This window comes from Phocoena sinus, chromosome 1 (assembly GCF_008692025.1).
Source record: "Phocoena sinus isolate mPhoSin1 chromosome 1, mPhoSin1.pri, whole genome shotgun sequence".
Classification (NCBI taxonomy): domain Eukaryota; kingdom Metazoa; phylum Chordata; class Mammalia; order Artiodactyla; family Phocoenidae; genus Phocoena; species Phocoena sinus.
The window spans coordinates 86,308,543-86,335,100 of NC_045763.1; the positions used below are offsets into that span (position 1 = coordinate 86,308,543).

The window sequence follows — 26,558 nt, forward strand, 5'->3', positions numbered from 1 at the left end:
GAGTAGCCCCTACTCGCCACAACTAGAGAAGGCCAGCGCACAGCAACGAAGACGCGATGCAGCCAAAAATAAATAAATAAATGTCATTTTATTTATTTAAAAAAAAATGGGGGAGGGAGATGCAAGAGGGAGGAGATATGGTGATATATGTATATGTATAGCTGATTCACTTTGTTATAAAGTAGAAACTAACACACCATTGTAAAGCAATTATATGCCAATAAAGATGTTAAACAAAAAAGCTACACATAAATGAGACCAAAAAATGTATGAAGTTACTTGTTAATGATAATAGAGAACGTAATTGTTAAGGTAAAAAAGGAAGATGGAGAACAGTGAATAGTATTGGAAAGAAAAGTATGCAGTAGATAAGTACTTAACATGCTTGTATGGAGTACATATATACATATATGCTTGTGTATGTAGGGAAAGCAGACAGGGTGACTGAGTTGCAGAGGAAGCTTAACTTTATACTGTTTGGATAGTACACCATGATCAAGTGATTCCTATTTTAAGGAGACGTTCCATTATTTAAAATAGCAGATGTTAGAGTTGTTCTAAGTTATGATATTTCCATGCTTATTATAATAAATGTATATAAAGACATGTTCACTAATGAAGAAAGTGAACAGTGAGCTACTTGCAATGAGCTACTTAAAATACTTTATTTAAATATATATTGGGTTAAATATGTTCAGATGTTTAAATTAACAAACATTGTTCTAGAAATCTTTTTATCCCTCTTTTTTTATAACTATATTCTTTATAGTAGTGTAAATGTGCCCATTGTATTAAATATTTATTGTATGTTTCAAAATGTTGGATTTGAATTAACAAGTCACTTTAACATAAATTTATAGGTCATATTTTATTAGCATTTAGATGATGAAGTTTGACTATATGAGTGTGTGATCTCCTTGAGTACCAAGCTATATCATTTCCTGGTTATGTAATATTTCAGTGAAATGACAATCCTCCCACCTTTTTTGAGATATAATTCACATATACATTGTGTGGGTTTTAAGGTGATTTGATATATTTATATTTCGCAAAATGATTACCACCACCACATTAGTTAATAGGTCCAGAAAAAATGTGACACTTCATGATTTTGGGGTCATATTTGCATAGGGCCATGCTAATCTCTGTGTTGTTCCAGTTTTAGTATATGTGCTGCTGAAGGGAACACTGATCATTCCTTATTATCATAAATGTTCTCATTCTTTTGTATCCGCCTTCCTTTTCATTCATCACTGTGCTCTGTTTATATTCCTGTTCATCTGCCAATACAACTTTTTCAAACTATAAAGAAAGCAGTGTAGAGGTATTTGTCATTATTATATCTAACAGTTATTTGCCTTTATATAGCTTTTCTGACCCCAGATAAGGTAGAAAGAAATTATTCCTTATCAGTGAATCTGTCAGTAATAATAGGAAAGGCATAATAGTAATAAAGGCAGTCTTTTTGGAACATTTAACATATGATTTAGTTGACAGATTTCCCAAAAATACTGTATTTTTTCAGCTCCATATATATATTTTTTTCACATTTTAAAATCTCAGAAATCAAGATGTGTCTTATAATAGTTGATCTGTCATGGTTCAATTATCAATATCTTCCTAGTCCTACGTAAAATTATAGTGTATTAGATACCATAACATGTATGGAAAATATTCTTATTTTATTTTGAAGTATTCCTGAAAATTTTATGGCTTTGTAGTATGGTATACATCAATTTCTGTTCTAAAAATTTTGGTTTCAGAAGTTATGCTAGTATGAAAAAAAGACTTAATTTGTATCTGAATATTCTTCTTTTAGGATTTATTGGAAATAATGTTTATGGGAGTTCTTTTGGATAATCTAGTAATCCCCTTAAGGTTTACTATGTGCCTTTTTTATGGAATGAATAATGTTAGTTTCATTGTTCTCTAAAAGTTTCTATTTAAAACATTTTCTGAATCTGTCAGACTACATCTTGTTGTTTTAAGAGGAAATTACACCAACTGTCTTTCTTGTTCCACATTGGTCCCAAACCCTAGATAATTGTTTTGAAGTAAAATAAATACTAGTATAATACTTGAATTATAATCCTTGGCTCATGGCAGGTGCTCAAAAGTATTTATTGAGTGTTAAATTTTATTTAATCTATGTGTTTTAGAAAAGAATTTAATATTGTAACGTTTAGCAAAGTATAGGTGAAAATACCAGGAATGTTTCTAAAGTGTTTATCTTTCTTTTTTTAGCGTGCTCAAGCAGTTCTTCAAGCAGTGACAGCTGTCCAGACAGCAAATACTCCTCTTAGTGGCACCACAGTTAGTGAGAGTGCAGTGACTCCAGCCCAGAGTCCAGTGCTTAGAATAATTATTGACAATATGTATTACCCTGTAACACTTGATGTTCTTCACCAAGTAAGTTTAGTTTAATTTGCATGTTTATCTATAAAATTGAGAAATAATAATACAGTAGATAAAATTTGTTTTGATTTTAATGTTTTAACAGATATTTTCTAAGTTTGGTGCTGTATTGAAGATAATCACATTTACAAAAAATAACCAGTTTCAAGCTCTTCTCCAGTATGGCGATCCAGTAAATGCTCAGCAAGCAAAACTAGTAAGTCTAGCTTTTTTTTGAGATAGCAATAATTTTCAGTGGTAGATATGTATATACACATATATATGTGTAGCTAATGTTATTAATACTGACATAACTTAGCGATACCATATAGCATTTTAGATGGCACACATTATTGTCATTAAGGTAATATTGGAAAAGCTTAGTATTTATGATAAAAAAGATGTTTATTTTTAAGTCATATTTGTAGTTATATGTAATATAGGCTTATAGTTTGCATTTTTGTTTGATTTAGGTCCAGAAGTTTTGTGCTCTTGAGGATATATCAGGATTGTATTGTGCATGCATACCTGTATAAGATTTTACATTTTCCAGTGGGAGTTTCAAAGTAATAAATTTATCTATAAGATAGTTTGGCTGAAATACATCAGTAGACATGTGGCTCAATTCTATGATAGGCTCAGCTATTTCCAGTATTCTTTTTAAGTATTTTTTTAAAAGATAGGTTTTTTGAATAAGTTCTTAGTCTCCCTTTTATTCACATTACTTACCTTTTTTGTTGTTGTTGTTATATATGGAGGGTAAGAAACTGTTCAAAGCAGTAAAATCTACCCGTCATAGCTACCACTGAAAACTGCATACCACATCTTTGTTTCTAAATGCCTAACCTTCTGTTTGTGTATCTTATTTAAATCTACCTTTTTCTGTCTCTTTAACTTCTTGTGCTGTAGTATCTCATTTTTATTCCATTATTAAAACATTAAATATTTATTATTAAATCAACTGTCTGTACTTATATTTGTCTTACCTTTTTTCTCCCTTTCACACTTACTTTCAGACTAATTATGGTCTATTCAATACTTCCTCCAGATCAAGATAGGTTGTATGGAACCAGGCCATTTTTAATTATTGTTTCATTGTATTCCATCCTTAGAATCTCATTTGGGGAGCAAAAATAGCTTCAGGTAGCAGAAAGGCTTTACTAGTAATAATAACATAATTGAAATGGTTTACCAAGTGCTGTTACCTCATTTTTTTCTGACTACTCCATGTTATAAACAGAGCAGGAATTTTTCCTGTGTTACAAGGGGATGCTAAGATTTAAAGAGGTAAATTACTTATAATGTACACTATCTGTAAAGTTGACATTTTTTTAGTCTACTTTTCTCCAGTGTGTTCCTACTCACTGGTTCCCAATTGCATGATCTAATCCTATTATGTTTCCCTTTTCAGCAATTAGAGTTCTTCTTTAAAAAAAGAATTGTCTTTCCTAACATGCCCCAGCCCTCCAACTTTGGAGATATTTTATATTTAAAGAGTTACTGAAATCATTGTGGTATGAGGTTTGATCAGTAGCAGACAATCTAGAAGCCGTGTTCTCGATGACACTTTTCACAACTTCAAACAAATTTAAATATAGTGCACATTTTTCTTAACATGGAATATTTTCTTTGTCATTCCCTTCCGATCCAGAGGAAGAGTATTTGGTGAAGGACCAGTGAAATGGAATTTGATTCAGAATTATACTGCATTTGGGCTATACAATTCAGTGGTTAAAGCAGTTTATATATATCTTTCAGCATTTGATAGGTTTTCTTTTTTCTTTTTTTTTTTTTTTTTTTTTTTTTTTGTGCGGTATGCGGGCCTCTCACTGTTGTGGCCTCTCCCATTGCGCAACACAGGCTCAGCGGCCATGGCTCATGGGCCCAGCCACTCTGTGACATGTGGGATCTTCCCGGACCGGGGCACGAACCCGTGTCCCCTGCATCGGCAGGCGGACTCTGAACCACTGCGCCACCAGGGAAGCCCTAAACATATAATGACTCCAGTCATTTTTCTTCGTGCCTTTATCTGGACTGTGGACTGTACCTAGAGGATATCACATAATCTAGCCAGTACTAATTTAAATTCTTCAGCATCAACTACAAATAGACTCCGCTTGCAAAATCTTACCACATTTCTTCGGTCTGTTCTCCCATTTTCCACAGTGACTATATCGGATAGAAATTTCTCTTTCCACCAAGTCTGTCTTCACTCTTTCTTACGACCTTGCCTGCTGCTTCTCAGAAAAAATAGAAACTATCAGATGGAAACTCCATCAGTATTTCTCACAAAATCTACTTATACCCACACATATCTGTCTCTTCTAAATAAAAGGCATAGATATTTCTAAGACCAGTAAACACCAGATACCATCCTGTTCTGCCTCATAAGAGCCTTTGCATTTTCATCCCCTCTTTCTCCTGTATTTTTCTCTTTGTTACTTCTCACCAGTGTTTCAAGTGTGCTTAAGTGTTCTCTCATTTTTTAAATGAATTTACCCTTAATTCTGTATTCCATATATCTGTCCATCTAACACCTTGTCTCTCTTCCCTTTCTTCATTTATAACTAGAATTCTTTTTTTTTTTTTTTTTAAACATCTTTATTGGGGTATAATTGCTTTACAATGGTGTGTTAGTTTCTGATTTATAACAAAGTGAATCAGCTATACATATACATGTGCTCCCATGTGTCTTCCCTCTTGCGTCTCCCTCCCTCCCACTCTCCCCCTCCCACCCCTCCAGGCTGTCCCAAAGCCCCGAGCTTATATCCCTGTGCCTTGCGGCTGCTTCCCCCTAGCTATCTACCTTACTACGTTTGTTAGTGTGTATATGTCCATGACTCTCTCTCGCCCTGTCAAAACTCACCCTTCCCCCTCCCCATATCCTCAAGTCCGTTCTCCAGTAGGTCTGCGCCTCTATTCCTGTCTTATCCCTAGGTTCTTCATGACATTTTTTCCCCTTAAATTCCATATATATGTGTTAGCATACGGTATTTGTCTTTGTCTTTCTGACTTACTTCACTCTGTATGACAGACTCTAGGTCTATCCATCTCATTACAAATATCTCAATTTCATTTCTTTTTAAGGCTGAGTAATATTCCATTGTGTATATGTGCCACATCTTCTTTATCCATTCGTCCGATGATGGGCGCTTAGGTTCTTTCCATCTCCGGGCTATTGTAAATAGAGCTGCAATGAACATTTTGGTACATGACTCTTTTTGAATTTTGGTTTTCTCAGGGTATATGCCCAGTAGTGGGATTGCTGGGTCATATGGTAATTCTATTTGTAGTTTTTTAAGGAACCTCCATACTGTTCTCCATAGTGGCTGAACCAATACACATTCCCACCAGCAGTGCAAGAGTGTCCCCTTTTCTCCACACCCTCTCCAGCATTTATTGTATAACTAGAATTCTTAAATAAGCTGTCTTTATTTGCTGTTTATACTTATTATCCTCTTCTTATTTCTCTACTTAGAGTAATTTGGTTTCAGCCCCTGTTTATCCATATTTTTCTCCCTCGTGTCACCAGTGATCACTAGAGTAGCTAAATCTCAACAGAATTATTCAGTCCTTATCTTAACTAACCTTAGGTAACATTTGACATTGAACCTTTCTGTCCCTTTCTTAAAATCGTCTTTTCTCCTGGTCTCTGACACTTCTCACCTAGATATATCCCACCTCTCTGTCCCTTCCTTGTTACATTCCTCCCCTTCCACCACGGGGACCTCAGCTGTTACACACAGCTCAATTACACCTTTGTGATTCTGACTACTCACATCACTTTTTCTAGCTCAGACGTCTTCTAAGAGACCCAGATTAGGAACCCATGGACCATGGCGCACCTTCAAACTTAGCGTGTTCAATTAACTCCTGTCACCACCACCCCCCACCACCAAAAATACGAAAGCCTGTATTTTCTGTATCAATAAAGGTCAAGGTACTATGAATCTAAGAAACAAGCCAGAAAACGTTGAATCTTCCTTTATTCCTCTTCCTTTCAGCTTATCACCAAATAGTACTCATTCTAGACCCTAAATTTCTGTTGAATCTATCCTTTTATCTCCAACTCTCTTGCCATCACCATAGTCTAAGCTAGTGTCATTCAAAGTGCTAGTTTTAGATGCTACAAGGCACTTGTGCAAAAATACAAATCAGCATACTTCTAGCTATAGTTTGTGTAGTGTCAGTGTTGATAATAAATTTGGACACAAAGTTCTCTTCATGCAGAGTGACTTGGGTTGCTAGTCCATGAACCACAGTTTGAGTAGCACTGATCTAAGCCATCATCTCTTAAATCTGTGTTTCATTGGTCTTCTGACAAAACTCACCACTTTGAGTTTTAAGAATGATCTCAAAGTCATATATCTTCCTTTCCCAGTGCCCTTCAGTGACTGATTTTTGTCCTAAATATAAAATCCTCCTTCCTTAACATAGCTTATAAAACTAAATCTTGCCTCTCCAGTATCATCTTCCACCTTTAACCATATTGGACTTCTTTAAATGCTTGCATATTCTATATATTCTCTGATCTCATGGGCTTATAACTTGCTGTTCTGTTTGCTAAAACTGTTCTCTCCATCCCTTTATGCCCAACTCCTACCTCTCTTTCAAGTATCAGTTTAGAAGTCTCTTCTCAGAGAGGTCTTTTATAACCTTTCAACTAGATTGGATCCCTTCCTTTCTTAGTTCTCATCACTGCACATCAAACTTATAATTAGTTGTTAAGTGTCTGTATTATCTGTTGGACTGTAAGTTATATATGAGTGGGTATCATGTCTACTTTGTTCCCTGCTACATTTTTAGAACCTAGCACAGTGTATGGTGTATTACAGGTATTAGGGCTTTTTCAACCCATGTCACAACTTTCCCAGCATCTAGAGTGCTGTAGATCCTTCCGACCTTTCAACCATCCATGTACATCTCAGTGTATTATAAAATGAGTTGATTCTAAACTTTGTAATTCAGTTGCTGTATTTTTATGCTTGTTAAAACAGTAGAGATCATGTAAAATTTATAGGTAAGGAATAAGAATTTGGGAAGGGAATCTTAAGCCTGCTTCTCCACTTCTATAGTGATTGTTGTTCAAATGAATGAGAGAATGACAAAATATTGCTTACGCCCTGGGAATTCATTTAGCAGGCATAGTGTACCTTTAGGTTTGGGGGAAGAGAATTATAGTATTCTTTAAAGTATGGTCCAGAGCCCATTCTTATCAGACTGGTCCAGATACATTCTTATCATATAGATTGCTTACACAGAATGGGACTCTTAGGCCATTCTGAACTAACAGTTCTAATCTTTGGGGTTGGGAGCCCACTACTCTGTTTTGTCTTGAATGCCCTGGGAATCACTGCCATGTAAAGGCAGCTTGAGTGACAGAGCCAACCAAACTTTCCATATATTAGTTATGATCTTTGGCAATTATTTTCATTTAATTGGAATTCTTTCCCCCTAGCATTTTGCTTTATAAGAGAAGAGCAACTCGGAAAAAAACATTAACAGTGGAGTTTTATTAGTGAGGGTTGGAGGGGAAAAATGTAACTATCTCCTGAATTTGTCCTGAGGTTGGCTTTAAAAAGCTCTTAAGTCAACAGAAAAGATAATGTATATTGAGGGTTGACATTTAGGGTGGTAATCACAAGTCATTTTAACAATCATAATTGTCAAGTAAAAAGTAAATTGTTTTAAATGATCTTCACATTTATTAAAGAAAATGCCCTAATGCCTTTTTCAAAAATCTTGTTTATTGGCAAGCAGTGTATTGGGCAAAGATATCACTTAACTGTGGCTTTCTATCTAGTTTAGTTTCTATATTTTTGAGAAATAGAAGTAATCTCCTTTTTACCTTGACTTTTAAAAATTATTTGTTTTATACAACCCTGAAATTATAACACACATGGTAGAAAGTAGCTGTTTTTGTTTTTGTTATTAGAGACAGCTTTTCAAGTGTGTTATCTATCTCTATTAGGAATGTGTACAGTTGACACTGGACAGTGACATTGTGTCTTTTGGAAATCCTTTAATATGGTCACTCTGTTTTAATATGCAAGTGGATTGTTTCTCATTAATGATTCCTTCCAGGAGAGTGTATTTCATTAGTTTCATTGGTGGCTTTTCCTGTTTTTAATCCATATGCAATGTTTATTGTGTTGTTAACTATACATTATTTAACATCTTTACTGAGTTTATCATGTTTTTGCCATAAATCTTATACTTAGTATGAAAATACTTTTTCCTGATTGTTTTTGTGTACTCCAAACCTTCCCTTTGCATAGACACATTTGAGAGGCCTTTCTGCAAATTAACTTGAGCTTTTACTGTGAGAAATCTTTGCTCTAGCAAGATCACTGCAATCCCGATTGCTGAACACAGACTGACTTGTGTGCTGCCATTATTTCCTGGAATTTTGCAAACACACGAGCTTGAAGTGAGCTTGCATATCTAGTTTACTCATTTGTAGTCATCTTCCCTCAGCCAGCTATTGAAAGTGCCTGGATTTCTATTCTTGTGTATCCTCAGCTCTTGTTCCTCTCGTATGTTGCTAACAGGTAATTTTAATTTACATATTGTTTCCTCATTTCTCTAGCTTTTGTATCTTAGGTGTACTTGTGTGTCTTCCATCTACATAAAGATACTATTTTTTAATTAAAGGAAGAATGTCAAAGGCTTCTAGAGGGCTTTCTAGCAGTTAGCATATTCATAGTAGATATTTGGCAGTCAACCTCATTGAAAGAACTCAGCCCCAAAGAAACTCTGCTTATAGTGAAGTTAGTGATTTTGTGTCAGTACATTGCTTTTTGCATTAATTTAGATAATATGACCCAAAGCCAGGTCTTTTCTTACAAGATATCAGATTTTTTTGTATGATGTTATTGAAATAGTCACCTAAGAGTGAATTTTGCTCCTCATCTTTTGATGTTCATATATTGGGGAGAGATATAGATTCTATTACTTGGCTCAACATTTCCCCTATAGGAATGAGTAAAATAAGACCTATTTTCAATGCTTTGTTTGTCTTTACAGAAGAGTATTGAATTAATACTTACATTACTCTGGCTGAGAGAGTTGATACTTGGTTTTCATTCTCATATGATGATAGGTACATTGCCTAATTCAAATATAATTCAAATCCTGATGTGTATGTAGTCCCTTTAAGTGAGTTTTCATCGGTAATTATTGAAATTGGTGAACTTGGGTTGAATTGTGTTTTTAGGTTAGTTTTTAGCTTGGTAAATATATTCACATAAATCTTAACTTTTTTTGAATTTTATTTTATTTAGTTTTTTGTACAGCAGGTTCTTATTATCTGTTTTATACATATTAGTGTATACATGTCAATCCCAATCTCCCAATTCGTCCCACCACCACCACCACCCCCAACACTTTCCCTCTTGGATAAATCTTAATTTTGTATATTAAAGGAACGGGTTTTCTTTTTTTAGAGTGGGAATATTTTAATTATAAGCTTTATATACATAAGGAGCTATTATAGAGGTTTACTTTTTTCATAACAGGGCACTCTTGATTATATTTTAGTCTGTTTCAGTTACTTTCCTTCTTCAACAGTGTGACAATTAAAATATTCATACTGAGGTAATACAAAAATTCTTTCAAACATCAAATGTGAAAAATACGTTGGTCTACTATTAATATAGGTCTGGTTTTACACACTTAATCTTGGTCTGCATAGATATCAGGCTTGATCTATTTATGTATTGTTATCAGAAGAATTGTTTTCATTTTTGAGGTGAATTATAGAGCTAAACATGTTCTTCATTTCTGGACTGTTATTTTATATAGTAAATGTTTATTCTTCTAATGAAAAATTAACAGTGTGTTCCCCTGTTCTCTAGTTCGTTCCAGGTTTCCATCCAGCTGGAGTAGCATTGGTGATTATATAGGAACAGAAAAAAACATAATAATCATAACAGCAGCACAGTCCTTTTATAATTCATATATTTTACATATGTGTGAAATATACATATGTGCTTTTACATATGTGATCTTTTATCTAATCCTCATAATAACCCTGCAAAGAAACATGGCAGCCATCGTCGTATCTGTTTTCCAGGTTCAGAAAGATTTTGAGATTCAGAAAGGTTAAATAACTTGTTCAAGATGACCTTTCAACTCTAGAGGTGTACTCCTTCTATTCCAGAACTTTCCTGGGATGACATTGAATTTGCTTATTCAGCAAGTTATTCTGATTCAGGTTGAACAACCTAGGTTAAGGAAGATAATATTGGATTGGCCAAAATGTTTGTTGGGGTTTTCCTTAAGATGTTATGGAAAACCCAAATGAACTTATTGGCCAACCCAAGAGTTTTTGCTCATTTCATGGTAGTTGCTATTATGCATCATAGTGATATTTAGTTGTCTTGAGGCACCTCATTTAATGTGGCATCAAACAGAAGTTACCTTATACCTATACCAATTTTTATAAGTGTTACCATACAGCAAAAGATACGTGTATAATAAAATTAACTTTAAAGTATTGTGCAGACTATTATGGTACTACTTTGGCAGCACTGACTATATTTGTGACCCTTGTTAATTTTTTTAAATTAAAATATTTGCAGGTTTTTAAAATTAAAAGTATTAGCACATATGTTTAACTGGTTACATTTTAGATTTAGATAACACTTTTCTATTTAAAGAAGATAGTATTTGTGGAAACCAATATATATTGGTTGGAATAGTAAAGAACAGGGTATGGAATTTGATCCCTTTCCTGGTGACTTTTATGTGCAGTTTTTCATCGTTGAGTTTTATTGTCAAAGTCATACTTTTTCTAATTTTTATTTCTTAAGATTGCTGATATATTTTGTTCACTTTTACAGGCCCTAGATGGTCAGAATATTTATAATGCTTGCTGTACCCTAAGGATTGATTTTTCTAAACTTGTGAATTTGAATGTAAAATACAACAATGATAAAAGTAGGGATTATACTCGACCTGATCTTCCATCTGGGGATGGACAACCTGCATTGGACCCAGCTATTGCTGCAGCATTTGCCAAGGAGACATCTCTCTTAGGTATGATTTTTATTGTCTATACCACTTTTCTCCCATTTTGCCAAATGGGAAAGTGCCTGTTAAACTCCAGTAAGTATAATGAATCTCCCATTTTGGAATTTAAGAAATTATGTTAGGTTTCTCCCCGCATCAGGTAAGAAAGCATATGTATGCTGTTGGAAGAAAACCCTAAGTTCATAAGTATAATGAAAATTATATCAGTTATATTCTTTTTCACCACTCTCATCTTCTCTCCCAGAATAGAAGAGGAAAAGCTCTAATGAAGAAATACTGTTGAGTTCTTAATAAAATGTTTACACTTTAAATTGAAGTCATGCTGTCTAGGACCCCTTATGCATATTCTTTAGGGCCAGTCTAATTGTTTCAGTTTAGCACTGCACAGACAATGAAAAGTTAACAGATGCAACATATAATGGGAGTAGGTGTATAGAATTTTTTCAAAGCATATTATACTCTCTCTTTTAAACAATTTTAACTAGAAAGAATTTTATATAAAATTTATTTTGGTATTTATCAGTATTTGCATTTTGTCTTAATCATTGTATTTCACCTCATTCTACAATGGATTTGACCCACCTAATCAAAAACAAAACAAAACACAAATTTGCAACTAATAGTTGACAGAGTCAAGATGAAGAAAAAATAAAGGAAAATGTTATTTTGTAAGTAAAATAAGTGATTTATAATTTAAGATGAAATTTTACAGTTTTATTTGATGTATTCAGGAAATTCTTGGTTTCTGAAGTTTGTAAGATTATCATTAAATCAGTTGTTTCTATACATATGGAACCCAAGATTGATGAGTCACAAACTAGTTCTTACAGTTTAGTTTATGTTTATCAATTAAAAAAGAAAAAGCATTATAATGAAGTAATTTTTGGAAATAGATATTTACTTACTGTGAATATATAGCATGTGTTATCCATTTATAAATATGTAATATAAGTGATACATCTATGAACTGAGACACACTAATGCACAAGAGAAGCATTTGATATGTGAAATTAATTCTGGTAATTTTAGACAAAACTGACCCTTTATTCTAGTTGTCTAATACATCTAGCACAAGTCATAGCAGTTTATCATGACCATAATAGATTCTTTAGGTTGGTAACATTCTTTCTTGAGAGAATCCCTGTCACTGTGTGGGGCTAATTTAAGGCTTTATTCCCTCAACTTGGCTTGTAAGTAGATAATATTGACTATGGTGTACCATTTTTTAAAGTCAAGAGTGAGACAGTAATGAGTGATACATGGCCTTTGCTTGTAATTGTTACTGTGAATTCTTAAATTTTTTAACTGATAGAAATTATTTTATAGAAAAGACAAAAATCAGCATTTACTGAATAGTTTCTATGTCATAGGCATTCTGCAAGTCATTAGCAGATACATTATTTAATCCTTAAAATAACCAAAGTAGAAGATGACAACAAGATTTTTTATAGTAGTTTCTAAGAAGTTTAAAATAATTACATGCAAAAAAAAAAAAATATTACATGCAACTCATTAAAGAAACAAGGGTAAAATACCAAGAAACTTCAGCTAGCGTCAAACATATGACCGTAGTAATCACTTTCTTGGACCCTAAAAGCTATGTGTGTTTGCTTATTTGGGTGTAGTTAGATGAGTTTGTATGTGTTTTTGATTCTGGGTGGAGTCATGGTTAGAGGGAATTCATCATCGTTTTCCTTGTAATCTCATGGCTTTGATGGAATTTTTTAAAAGTAATAATAAGTCTCATAAAAGATTATAAAGTTACACCATAACTAACTTCTGTCTTATTCAGTGCTTTTATCATTTTTCAAGTGTTCTACATTTTTGCATTAAAAGATTATGAGTAAAGTTGCTCAGTTCTTAGTAAATAAATTTGGTGTCTTCTTCAGCTCTGTCTTGAATATTTTAATATAATATGCTGGCATATCTCGTTTCATTGTGCTTCACAGATAATGTTTTGTTTTTGTTTTTTAAAAACAAATTGAAGGTTTGTGGCAACCCTGCATTGTCAGATGATGGTTAGCATTTTTTAGCAATAAAGTATTTTGTAATTAAGGTATATACATTTTTTTTAGACATAATGATGTTTACACACTTAATAGACTACAGTATACTGTAAACATAGCTTTTGTATGCACAGGAAAATGATAAAATTTGTGTGACTCACTTTATTGCAATACTTGCTTTATTGTGGTGGTCTGGAACCAAAGCTGCAATATCTCCAAGGTATGTCTGTATTTTTGTTTCTGTGCTCTGCCTGATAAGAACAAGGAAAATATTTTGTGGTGAAACTATGTGAATTCACCTTCCTTTACCAAACGACTTCATCGTTTACCTGTTTTAATGGTTTTACATCTTATAACTGGGTTTTTTTATTTTAAATGTCTGCAGATAGTTTTTGAAAATGGGTGAGTTATAAGTTTTAAAAATCAAATAATGGAATTTATAATTTATGAGATAACTTATATTTTGATTTTTTTCTTATTTTCTATGTAAATACATATTTGTACAAAATTAAAATCACACTGTTTTATTTGAATTATTCTACTGAGAATTTTTTTGAAAATTGATAATTAGCTTTATAACATTCTAGTGGATATATAATACTTTTGGAAGTATGTTGGACATTTAGTCTACTTTCATACTTTTCATTAGTATAAATGGTGCTGTGACAAACACCTGTACATAACTTTTTTGTCTCTTATTTACTTAGACTAGATTCCTAGAACTAGAATCATTGGGTCAAAGAAAATGTTAAAGCCTTCTGAATCTTGTTGCAGATTTCTTTCTAGAATGGTGATATTAATTTAAACTAACATGAATTGTATATGAGGCTGGCTATTGTACTTTTTCCTCTACCAGCTTATTATGTTATTATTTTATGAACTAGTTTATAATTTTTCATTGCTTATTAGGTACTTACAAGTCTCTGAATTGGTTGTCTGGATTCTTTCTATTAGGATGTACAAAACGTAAAATGTATATTAAGGGTATTATGTTCATATTTGGTATGAACTAAGCATTCAACTTTATACTTATATTTTAGACTGGCTAGTTACGGAAAAATATTTTAAAATAATTCATCACAATCCAAACGTTTCCATTTACAGGACATTAAGGTGGCTTTTTTTTACCCCCCACACCTTTGGTGGGTACCGTTATCTTTATGAGGAACCACTTACTGTTTTGCTTTTTAAAGTAGTCATCAAACACTCTTAATAGTGACATACACTGTTATGTTAGTGAGGTCATGCCTTCTGGAATGGTGACTAAATTTTTTTCTCTGTTTATTTGCTTCTAGTGATATTTAGTAAGTCAGGTGACTTCAGAGTACAACAAACTAATATTGATAGGATCCATTTCCTGCTTGAGTCTTCCTCAAACAGTACTTGTGCAAAATGAAATAATTGCTCGGTATCCTTTTATTTCAAAGATTCTGTAAGAACACAGATACTAGGTGATAATTCTTTTCTGCTAAATATTTAGGGGGATTCACTTTACTTTGTATGATTTTTATATTATATCTAAGCACTTGACTAATTAATTTGGAATCCGTATTATAAATTTTAATTGGTTTATTTTACACAGTAATTTTTTAAGACTAGCATTCTCGGCTTCTTTTTTTTAGTGCTAGGGACCACAGTGTCTCCAAAAATGTGATTTATTCAAGAATGGAGACTGAGGGCTTTTTAATTAGTTAGAAATCTGACATTTAAATACATAATCACAAACTTGGCAGACTATTAGTTATTCACATATTCTACATCAGAGAACAAGGTGATCAAAAATCCTTGAGATTATAAATTGAGATGTCATTATAATGATTTTATCATGTTTAAGAAGTGTAGTTAATTTATTAGGGGGTGGTCACTTTTAGAAAAACTGCTAGAAGTAATTAATTTTTCATGATCATGTTGTCTACATTTTAAAAATTAATGCAGATAATATGTACAAAGAATACTTTAGAGCCTTCTGTGTATTTTGAGTTAATAAGTAGCAGCCGTTCTCATCATATGGTTTTAACAGAAAAGCAAAGCAAACTTTGTATAGGATATCTTTTGAGGTGAAAATAGTTGATAATTGAGAACAGATATAACAACCATTTATTCATAAGGGTAAATATGTAGTTCTTATAGATCAGTTTTTCTCAAACTTTCCTGCACATCAAAATTACCAGGCCTTACCCTAGACTGAGAATCCCTAATGATTAGTGGGTTTCTAATTTTTTAAGATTCCAAGATGTAGTGGGAGTTGAGAATTACTGCTATAGGGGAAAGTTTGTAATTTTTTAGGTGCTTTATTTTAGTTTTTTAGCAAAGTTATTAGTGTTCTCATAAAAACATACTTTATACCTATTGAGCCAGTATTCTGATACTTTCCTTTATTCATGCCATGTAAATCTGTCTTGGTATCGGTACAATTCCACTGATACTGTTTAGCTGTTAAATTGAATTTGGTTTTCTTTTCTATGTGTTTATGATGCATAAAATTAACAAGTAAACTTGTTTTTAAAATATTTTTTAAAACTTACTTTAAACTTAATATTTTAAAATTTATTTTTAAATGACTTCTGAAAGCTTTTGTTTTTGTTACTTTTGAATAAGTGATTTACATGGTGTTTTTTTTTAAGTTTTTATTATCAGAGACTTCAGTTATCATATCCATTATCTCAATTCACTTGTTCCCACACTTGTTTTATCTGTTCATTTTTTCTGTTGTATTTTGAGGCAAATCCTTAACATCAAGTCATCTCAAACATTACCATAATTTCTCTAAAATAATGACATTTTCTTACCAAGCATACCTGATCAAAATTGATTAAAACCTGATTATCATACCTATCAAAATTGATGATGATTTCTTAATGTTGCTGAATACCCAGTCAATCTTGCATTTCCCCAGTTGTCTCAAAAAATGTTTTTTAAGCATTGATTTGTTCAGAATAGGATCTTCTCAGGGGCCACACATGGCATTTGGTAATTATGTCTCCTGAATGTCTATTACTCTGTTGAAGTCCTCTCCCTCTGCCCCAACTCTCAGTTCCATTGACTTATTGTGGAAACCTAGTTATATTCTTTAAGAAAATGCCACAATCTGGATTGGTGAGGCTATTTATTTCCTTATAGTGTCATCTTTTTATTTTTTTTTTTAAGATCACGTGTTCTTGTGTATTCATATTTATTTATTCATTTTTAAAAAATATTTATTTGGCTGTGTCGAGTCTTAGTTGTGGCCTGCGGGCTCTAAGTTCCCTGACCAGGGATCAAACCCAGGCCCCCTGCATTGGGAGCACAGAGTCTTAACCACTTTCTGTCTTTAAAATGTCTCTTTTAAAGAGGGAGTTGCAAGAGCTGGGGTAGACTTGTTCATTTTAAAATTTGGATTACATTTTTACTTGTGAATCATGAATTAACTTGAAGCAATAAGCTTTAAAGAATTTATTTAACTCCAAGTACATTTTATATAATATTTGAATTAATATGTTTTAACTCTGAAAATTTTTTTGTCTTCTCAGCAAAGGAAATAGTTGGTGGTAATTGCATACTTCATACTTTGGAGGTATAGTGGGCCATAAACATTAGGAGAAATACAGTATTACATCAGTTCATATTTACTTATTTACCAGCCTTCTCAAATGGAACAAGCTTACAACTGTAGGACTAAAATGTTATTCATAGGCTGCTTTTTAACTATCCAGGGTACACATTTTCATTCAGAGTTCTTAATGGTTGATTTTATAGTCCTAAACTGATTTGTTATGGTCATCCATTCTATTGTTCTCAGCTATAGCTTTAAGAAATTTCTTTTATTAATCCTACGTTTACCTCCTCCTTTTCCATGATACCCTGTCACACATTTGAAAACCTTATATTTATCCTGGTGTTCATATTTTTAAAGCTAAACAGCTAAACAACAGAAATTGATTCAGTGGTAATCAACTTCAGCCTTTGGATGTAGAAGACAGATTTAAATTAAATCATACTGTAGATTTAATCTTGTAAAATTTTTAAGAGTTGACAGTTATGTATGTGGTATGGCTAAGACAAAGTAAAGCCTTCTAAAGTATATTACTGCTACCTCTGCAATTAGTAGAAGAAACACTATGCATTTGTGACCATAGTATAAAATGTGCCTCTATCTGAAGGAGGTAAAAGTTATGCAGGAACTTTTCAGTCTCTAAAGATGCACCAAGAAAGCAATAGATACATACAGGAAATTTTAGTGTTTTTTTTTTTTTTTTTCTGAGCTCCTCCTAACTTCATATTTCTCTTCCTTTTAATTTCTATATTTTTTTTTCCTGTTAATCTTGATTTTAATTTAAAAATGGTATTCTGTCTCTGAATCTACCTCTCCTTTTTGCCCCACTTTCTGAATTTTTCTTACCCTCCTTAATTGCTGTGAGCTTTTCACATTCCTAGAAGGATTCTACCTCACCTCAGTGGCATCCTGCTTTATTCATTAATTGCATTTTTCAGCAGTCATTTTAGCACTGTGCTGGGTACTGTAGGGGCTCAGAAAAATTACAAGGTTTCTGTGCTTGTAATCTTGTTTATACTCTGGTGGAGGCAGCATACGCCTGAATATCTCTAATGTGAGGCAAACTGAAATATATAATAGAGTTTAATGTAGTATTAGAGCATAATGAAGTGAGTAATTTATCATCCAAAGGAGAAAGTGGAAGGGCTTTATGGGCCAAAGGCATTTGATTTGGATAAGAATAAAGGATTTAAAAAACACAGCATGAGAAATTGATGAAGAATATGTCATGCATGTTTAGGAAGTGACAAGTATTCAGTTGTGAATGAGGCATAGGGTAATTGGGAAAACATGAGAGGCAGTGATGTTAGAAAGAACTAGTTTGAGAGAAGATCTTAGAACTGATGCTATCCCAAGGAGTATACTGGAGACTATTAGTCTAAGTAAGGTAAAATTGTGAATCTAAACTAGGGACAGAAGTGAGAATGGAAAGAAAGAAACATGGGAAAAATTAAATGTAAAAGTAATAGGACTTGGCACCTTACAATATGATGACTCATGAATAATTAAACTTGTGGAGGAGTCCACCTAGATTCAGCCTAGGACTTAGGCAGGAGTTCTGTGGGGTTGAGAATTTGAAAGGCCAGAGGAGTGTTGTTTTGGTTTAGAGAGATCAGATTAGTAGTTGCCAGACACAGGGCTTGGGGGTGGGGAGAAATTGGATAAAGGTGGTCAACAGGTACAAACTTCCAGTTATAAGATAAATAAGTACTAGGGATGTAATGTAACATGGTACATATAACGACCACTGCTCTATGTTATATAAGAAGGTTGTTAGGAGAGTAAATCCTAAGAGTTCTCATCACAAGGAGAAAAAATTTTTTTCCTATTTCTTTAATGTTGTATCTGTATGAGATGATGGATGTTCACTAAACTTATTGTGATAATCATCTCATGGTGTATGTAAGTCAAATCATTATGCTGTACACCTTAAATTTATACAGTGCTGTATGTCCATTATATCTCAGTAAAACTGAAAGAAAAAAAAAACTTTGGTTTAAGATTCTCAGGTATAAGAGCAAGAGGGCTAAAGACTTGAAATTGAAACTTTAAGCACTACACATTTATGTTGTGGGAAAGTAAAGAAGTAAGGGATTGAGGGATGAAATAAATAGGATTAAATTAGAAGTGCCTATTCAGTTTAGTAGTTACCATAAAGTTTATTCTTATTCGTAAGAATGGGTATAAATCAAATTATAATGGATTAGGAATGTAAATTTGATAAGAAAGTACTTACTACTCTTTGAATAAGTGCTTTAGGAAGGAAGGAGAAATGGGATGGTAGTTGAGGAGCAAATCAGGGCCCAAGAGGAAATGTTTACAGTAAAGGAGTATGCATAATCATTAAGAGTATGTGGTCCAAATCCAGACATCCTCAGTTCAAAAGCTGGCTCAACTTCACTGTCTCAGCTTTCACATTTGTCATGGATATAATGATAGTAATCCCCATGTTTTAAGGCTAGTGTGAGGATTAAATGTTTTAATACAGAGAACTTTTCACAGTGTCTGGCATAGAATGAATGCTAACTTCATATTAGCTAGTATTTGTTTTGAAGGCTAGCTTAAGTCCTAGAACTGATTGTAGTAGATTGGATCAAGAATATAGTGGAAATGTTGGGGCCTACGAAATACAGAGATACTTTTCAGGACCATTGTGAGAACTGGAAGGAATTTTTTATCAAGCTCACAGAAAGATTTAGGGGCAGAGCTGGAGCCAGAACTAAAGTCATCAGCTTTTGATAGTCCATATTCTTTCTTCTCACCATTTGTATCTTTATGAAGAAAGGGGAACAGATGAAGAAAGAGAGAGGACTTTTGAAGTTGATTGAAAATTTGGGGGGAATTCTGATCTCAGTCTTACAAGATACTTGCTGAACATAACAAGGTTGAGAATAGGGTACAGGACTTAAGTCTAGTGGATTTTTAGGGAATTCTTGAAAATAGAATAGGAAATGCGGCTAACATCAAATAAAATGTGGAATCAGTTTGGGGTTGTAGGGTGTGTGTGTGTGTTTTCACTAATATTTTACAAACCTAGATGAAAGCATATCCAAAATATAAGGTTTGATTTATCCAAGTCTGGCATTGTAGAGCATTAATGGATTAGGAACAAGCAAGCCAAAATGCTCTAGACATAGTATAGTCTAGCCAAGGGAGAGCAGAAAGGGAAAGTTATCATATAGGCTAAAAATGGGTTGGTTCAGTGGCTGGTATGTGAGTAGGAGGATCTATAAGATGGAAGAACGAAGTCAGGAAAGGGGATGTAATGTTAGAAATGAATGGCAAAGAAAGAAAAAAAATCAAAGATGTAGCAAAAGAAGTTGGTAAAACAGACTGATACAGTAAAAATCATCAAAGTAGAAGTTTTTAAGAAATAGTGAGACCAGTGTGTCAGATCACAGGATGAGGACAAGAGCTGAGATAGAAGGAAGAAATAAAGCCAGGTGCCAAAGTCTTAATGTAATGAGAGAAAATGTCCCAGTGACCTAATGGCTGTTTTGATAAGAAATGATGGCATGGTACGACCTCAAAGACATTCTAATTGGTGATGGCGGAACAGCAGTCTGAAAGTAACATTGGGTGGTGAGATAGTGGGATGAATAATGCACCCTTTACTTTCCTTTGGGGAAGGGTTTAGGGAGGTAAAGATGACTTTTTGAGAGGGTTATAAGTTTCATTAGGACCAAGCAAGCTTTTAATTAAAATTTTTCTCTAAGGAACACATTGAATAAAATGCAATTGTTAATGATAGAAAAGAAAAATGGGTTCTAGAGGGTAAAATAAAAATTGAAGGGAAGCTTGGTGGAAGAGGAGGAATGGATTGTTTGAGGAAAAAATAGCAGCTGTCATTCTTGTCAAAGGTAAAATTCTTATTTTCAAATCAGGAAATAAAATATTGTAAAAACTGCCCCCCTCACCCAGGACCCTATACTACATGAATTATAACAGGCCTCAAAGTCCCACCACCAATCCTCTGTTCAGTCGTATGTGAGAATAACAACCACCAGATGTCTTGAACAGGGAAAAGAAACAAAACAGGGGAAAGAACTTTAAGACCAAAAGATATGATGTAATTGACTTTGGATCGATGTTTCAGAATAGGAAATGAAAAGATAGAACAAATTCTGCATCTCTAAAAAGCATGGATAAAACTGTCGTAGTCAAGAGGAGTCTAAGGAGGTATGACTAAATCTAATAACGGCATCCTGAAACAAAGGACATTAGATGCAAATTAAAGAAATCTGAATACTTTATGGACCTTAATTAATAATAACATATTAATACTGGCTGATTAGTTGGAACATATATCATACTATTGTATGATAGTACAATATATCTATTTATAATATACATGATATATAACTATATCATGCTATAGTAAGATATTAATAATGGGGGAAAAGGGGTGCCCAGGTTATAAGAACTGGAGAATTTTTAATTTTTCTGTAAATCTAAAACTGTTCTAAAGTAAGCTTATTAAAAATTATAGATAAAATTTGCAAATGATTTAAGATAAGTTATCAAGAACAGTTTAATTCTTCAGTTGTAATGGACAAGGTTAGGGATGTCTGTGTGCCTCAGCAAAATATGACCTGAGGGATAGAGGGATAGATAGATGCATAATTTGTAGTCACTTCATCCCTGTGGACTTTGAATCTCTATCAGATAGATAGGTACATACATGGCAGTGTGGCCATCAGTCTCAGGGAGAAGGGGCTAGTAATATGTCAGAACTAATACAAGAAATTTATAAAATTCTGGGTGGCCCAGCCAATGAAGATCATTTCACATAGAAGGGGGATCCCTGTGACACCTTCCTTTTCATGTGGCAGTTTATGAAGCTCTTTGACGTTATTTGATTCTTACAACAATACTGAAAGTAAAACACGTTTTTATCCCCCATCTCAATATGCATAGTGTTTTTTACAGCATACCTGCTGCCTTGAAGATGTAAATCGTTAAAATTAAAATAATTTCTACAGCTAAAAGTAATCCATTAGAGCCAGTGTGCATAACGTGTTTTATATGTTTTTTTACAAAGGGAAGATAGTAAATGTATTTTCTCTCACAGCTAGGAGTTAACATTAATATGAAAAATACAGTGCAGAATTCCTTTTCAGAATTCATTATAATAGTACATCATGAAATACTTTGTAGGTTTTTATATTTTTGTGTAGCAGACAACACTGAGATTAAACCAAAAAAAAAAAAATTACCTTATTGACAAAATTTTTTAGAGAAGAGTATACTGAAGGAAATGGTGGAAACTATCCTTAGAGGCTTTAAAAGTCCAATAGAAACCTCAAGACTATTCTAGTGATTTGGAACTGTGAAAGATGACTGAAATAGTTTTTCTAAGTTACCCGACTAGGAGAAGAAATAGTGGAAGAGAAATACATGCTAGTGGTGCTAAGGACAGTGACTGCCCTCATCTCTTGAAGTACTTTTGCATCATGCTCTGGGCTGCCTAAAATGAAGAAAGAACATTTGGCAAGAGGATAGATCATTTGACTTTAGTAGCAAGTGACCCAGAATGGTGAGAATAAGTGGAGAAGTAGGGAGATGATGAAGTAGCATTTGGATAGTAGCAAGAACAGTGGGGACCTCATAGCTTACATTCCACATTTTGCTGAGCTTTCCATTATCTCCTTACTAGAAGGAGATAAATTGTATCTACTTGGAGCCACAAAATTTCACGAATATTTTCACAAGAAAATTAAGTCTTATTTTTACTAAAGTGTAATGTTGTTTATTAAAACGTGGCATTCTTTTTTTTAAGTCTTTCACACTTCAAAAAGGGCTTTAGCCTAGTCTCTTAATTCTTAATTACCGTTTTTTAATTAATGTTAATTATTTTAATTCTCAGTGATTATTTTTCCATGATGTCTTGATGTTTTAAATAATATTGTGCTACCACGGTATCTCCATTACAAATCCCAGACTTAAAGTTTCTTTGAATAAATTTTTCATCATTGAATATTTTGGTGAAGTATTATGATGTTTAATTGTATATTGGCATGGTAGAGATGTATTTTAGAAGAAACCGTTTTCTGCAAAAATGAAGTGTTTAGACTGTTGTGTTTAGACTGATAAATGTATTGATGTTTTTTTATATGTGTTTCATGAATTAGTAATTTTTCTTGAAATATCAACAGAGAAAGACAAATGATAAGTAACTTAAAACTATAAGTTTTGGAATCTAACTACATGTCTAATAAGAGTATGCAAGATCAAAATGACTGTGAGTACATACCTAGGAATTAGGAATGTATCTTACAGTGGCAGCATTTTAAGATACCCATTGAATGTTAAATGGAAACAGCCTATCAAATGTAATGAGAGCTATTATATTTAACATTGAGAAGTTAGTAATACCATAGAACAGTTAAAGTGGTGGATCCTAAAAGGCACTAAAGTCTATTATGCATGAGTAATTATTAGACGTGAGAAGTTTCTATTTTAAAATTAGATCCTTATTTCTGGATTTACTTTAAAAATGAAATTTGTGAGTAGATACAACACGATTGGCCATGAGTTAATAATTGGTAAACAATTGTGGTGGATACATGGGGCTCATTATTCTAGTCTCGACTTTTGTATATGTTGGAAAATTTCCAAAACAAAAAGTAAAATCTAAAAAATAAAAGTGGAGAAATAAAAAAAGATGGGGGGGAGGGAATCCCCAAAAATGGTATGTGGAGTGGTGGTGGGGGACTATAAAATAAACTCATACAGAGCAAGAATGTAAGTGAGAAACACCATTCTACTGATGGGGGAGGTACTCAGAAAAGATAAAAGGAGATTGGGAGGGAAAAATTTTGTAAGTCAAAAACTAAAGAAGTTAAGAATTGTCAGTCTTCAAGAGCCGTTCACCCTGCCAATGAAAGGTCATAGTTTCTGTAAAGTAAAAAGATAAACAAACTTGGCTAAAAGAGTAACATCTGAAACCAGAGGTAACAGCACATCCTTATGACATGTACAAGAAAGCTGGAAAGAGAAAAGAAGAAATAAAACATGAACTTATGGGACAGCAGTACTAAGGGCCAGTTCTACCCAGGTATGTCATGAATTAACTTCATGTAGGTTGAATGTTTGTCGCCTTTATCATGAGGAGGAAAAAAAAGAACATATAACTCATTTCTTTAGTAAACTAATATTTATTGAGAAATAAGCTGGTATGTAAGAATTTAAGGGATGAAAGGAATCCAAGTTTATTGATAATTGAAATACGGATAAAAGATGCTGAGACAAAGGGAATTCCGTGGAATAAATGAAGAATCCTGAAGATGACAGAACAACAGTAAGACTGGAAAGTAGAACAGTAGAAATAAGGAAATGTTAAAACTGGTAGGTAAAGGATAGGAAAATATTGAAAGAGAAAGCTTGTGTGATATAGAGACTTTTTCTCATTCTTTCTACGGGGGAAGTGTTGTAATTGAGAAACTTGTGTTATACCTATTTGAGTGTGGAATTAAGGAAAACAGATTATGGTAAGATTTTCTTTAGGTCACTTGAATTAAATAATGATGTTCAGGGTGATTTTGTCTCTAAAAATGAAGGACTTACTATATATGTTTTGTAAGCTGTAATTATTTGTCTAATTTCAAGCACGTTTATAAAGAAGGTAGCACTTGTATAAAAAAGTGAGTTACTGTTATGTTGAAGATGATTTTTTTTTAGATTTGGCTCCTCACTATGAACCATGGAAGTGAATTTTTCAAGTCTCTGACTTGGAGGTATATTCTTTATGCTGTGTTTGCTTTTCCATAGGAAATGGAATGTTGTATATTTAATTTTTTTTAACATAATACAGGTATGTACCTTAGTTCTAATATTTAATGATTTCATTGAAACCAATTAATTTTATCTACTTATCAGCAACTAATTTTTCTAAATGTTATAAACATTAACTTTCAGGAACCATTTGGAACGATCAGCCCTAAGCCGTGCAGCCATCGTGCTTAAATTGGTTTTTGTAAACGACTTGTGTGTGTTTCGTAAAATATGCTTTATTTTAAAATTAGGGCTTCCTGTTGCAGCTGTTCCAGGAGCTCTGAGTCCTTTGGCTATTCCAAATGCTGCTGCAGCAGCTGCTGCAGCTGCTGCTGGCCGAGTGGGTATGCCTGGAGTCTCAGCTGGTGGCAATACAGTCCTGTTGGTTAGCAATTTAAATGAAGAGGTTAGTAAAATAATTTTCTAGTGTTTATTTTTTAACTTCATTTCATTTGTGAAAGTTTTTCATGTTTATTTCATTTTGCACTTGCCTTTCTTTTTATGTACATTCATTAGTCAAAGTATTTTCTGTGTGTTTCTACTTCCGAATAAAATCTATGTACTTGTTTGGGTAATACTTTATTTCCGTAGACAGTCATATCTCTTTATATATATATATATATTTTTTTTTTAACCTAACTACCTATTTTTCCTAAGAAAAATATGGTGAAGTACTGTAGTTTGGCTTTTTATCTTTTTGTTGTTCTCAAAAGGCAAATGTGATCTAATTTGCAGATGTAACTGTAAAACAATTTTGCTCTTTGCCTTTTCTAATTATTTGCTTGTTCATTTCATGCTTATGTGTCATTGCATTTTTTTAAATCTTATTTTATGTGAACTACTCTAATACATTTTTCTTTGAAGGTTCTTCCAAAGATCTTGACGAGGCACTCTTCCAGTCTTTCTTAGTAATTTTTTCTTTGCAGTTATTAGTCATTGTCTTCTAAAAATATTTTTCAACTTTACCCCTCCCTGAACCCCTCCCACCCCCTTAAATAAAGTTTATTGCTGAGTTATTTTCTTTAGTTGTACATTTTATGTCTGGTATATTTTATTTTGATTGCTATGGAAGCTGGTATGAAATGTGGGAAGCTCAATGTATCAGTTTATGATGTCTAATTTGAATATTTCATTTTTAATTGGCCTCTGTTAATATGAACATTAAGCTATTTTATCATTTAGTACTATTGTCATCCACAGTTCTGCATGCTAAAATGTTTGAATCAGAGTGCCTTTGTTTTTCTCTTAAGAATTTTGCCTGCATTTCATAACCAGCCATGCTTATGCAGTTAAAGTTCAAAGTTTAAAGTTCCTGTGCATGCTTTCCTTCCCTATGTTGAGATGAAATGCTGTAATTTACTCTTTGATATAGATGTACTTTACCCATATTTGTCTTGGATGACTACATTTTACTCAGTTTTTCTTGTACAGTACATAAACCAACCATTTTCTGACCAAATCCTGCATTTCCTATGTACTGACCTATATTTTATTTTTTTTTTGTTCCCCAATTCCTTATTTTTTTCTTCTGCATTGCTGTTTCCCTTCCCCATTTCATCCTTTTCCCTGTGTGTTCACCTTCCCTTTCCTTGTCTTTTCCCAAATGCCCATTCCCTTCCCTGTCTTATCCTTTATTTTCCTTGTCCTTGTCTTCATCCCCTGTCTCCATTCCCTGTGTTCATGCTTCTGTGCTTGAACAAATGTTCCTCGGACCAACTTGCCCCAATTAACCGCCTTGAACCATGATCCATGACCACCTCACCATTCTGCGGGAACCACCCTTCGTTATGGATGATCTGTTCATCTCCGCTCTTCCTCGA

General features: G+C 33.3%; 1 protein-coding gene and 1 non-coding gene across 5 annotated transcripts in view; one reads left to right on the top strand and one right to left on the bottom strand.

The window, feature by feature from the left end:
* The window catches only part of PTBP2 (polypyrimidine tract binding protein 2), an 83,248-nt gene that overhangs the window by 45,141 nt on the left and 11,549 nt on the right, over nt 1-26,558 (top strand). For 2 of the 4 annotated variants that reach the window (XM_032626819.1, XM_032626809.1), the window contains exons 6-9: nt 2,245-2,409; nt 2,501-2,611; nt 11,238-11,433; nt 24,990-25,144. In XM_032626819.1, coding sequence (XP_032482710.1) covers nt 2,245-2,409; nt 2,501-2,611; nt 11,238-11,433; nt 24,990-25,144 — 627 coding nt within the window. The remainder of the gene's footprint in view (nt 1-2,244; nt 2,410-2,500; nt 2,612-11,237; nt 11,434-24,989; nt 25,145-26,558) is intronic. The other 2 variants (XM_032626839.1, XM_032626829.1) reach the window with 1 other exon arrangement.
* LOC116745316 lies at nt 1,088-1,189 on the bottom strand. The gene has a single exon (XR_004347379.1). It is a non-coding gene; the product is annotated as a U6 spliceosomal RNA (small nuclear RNA).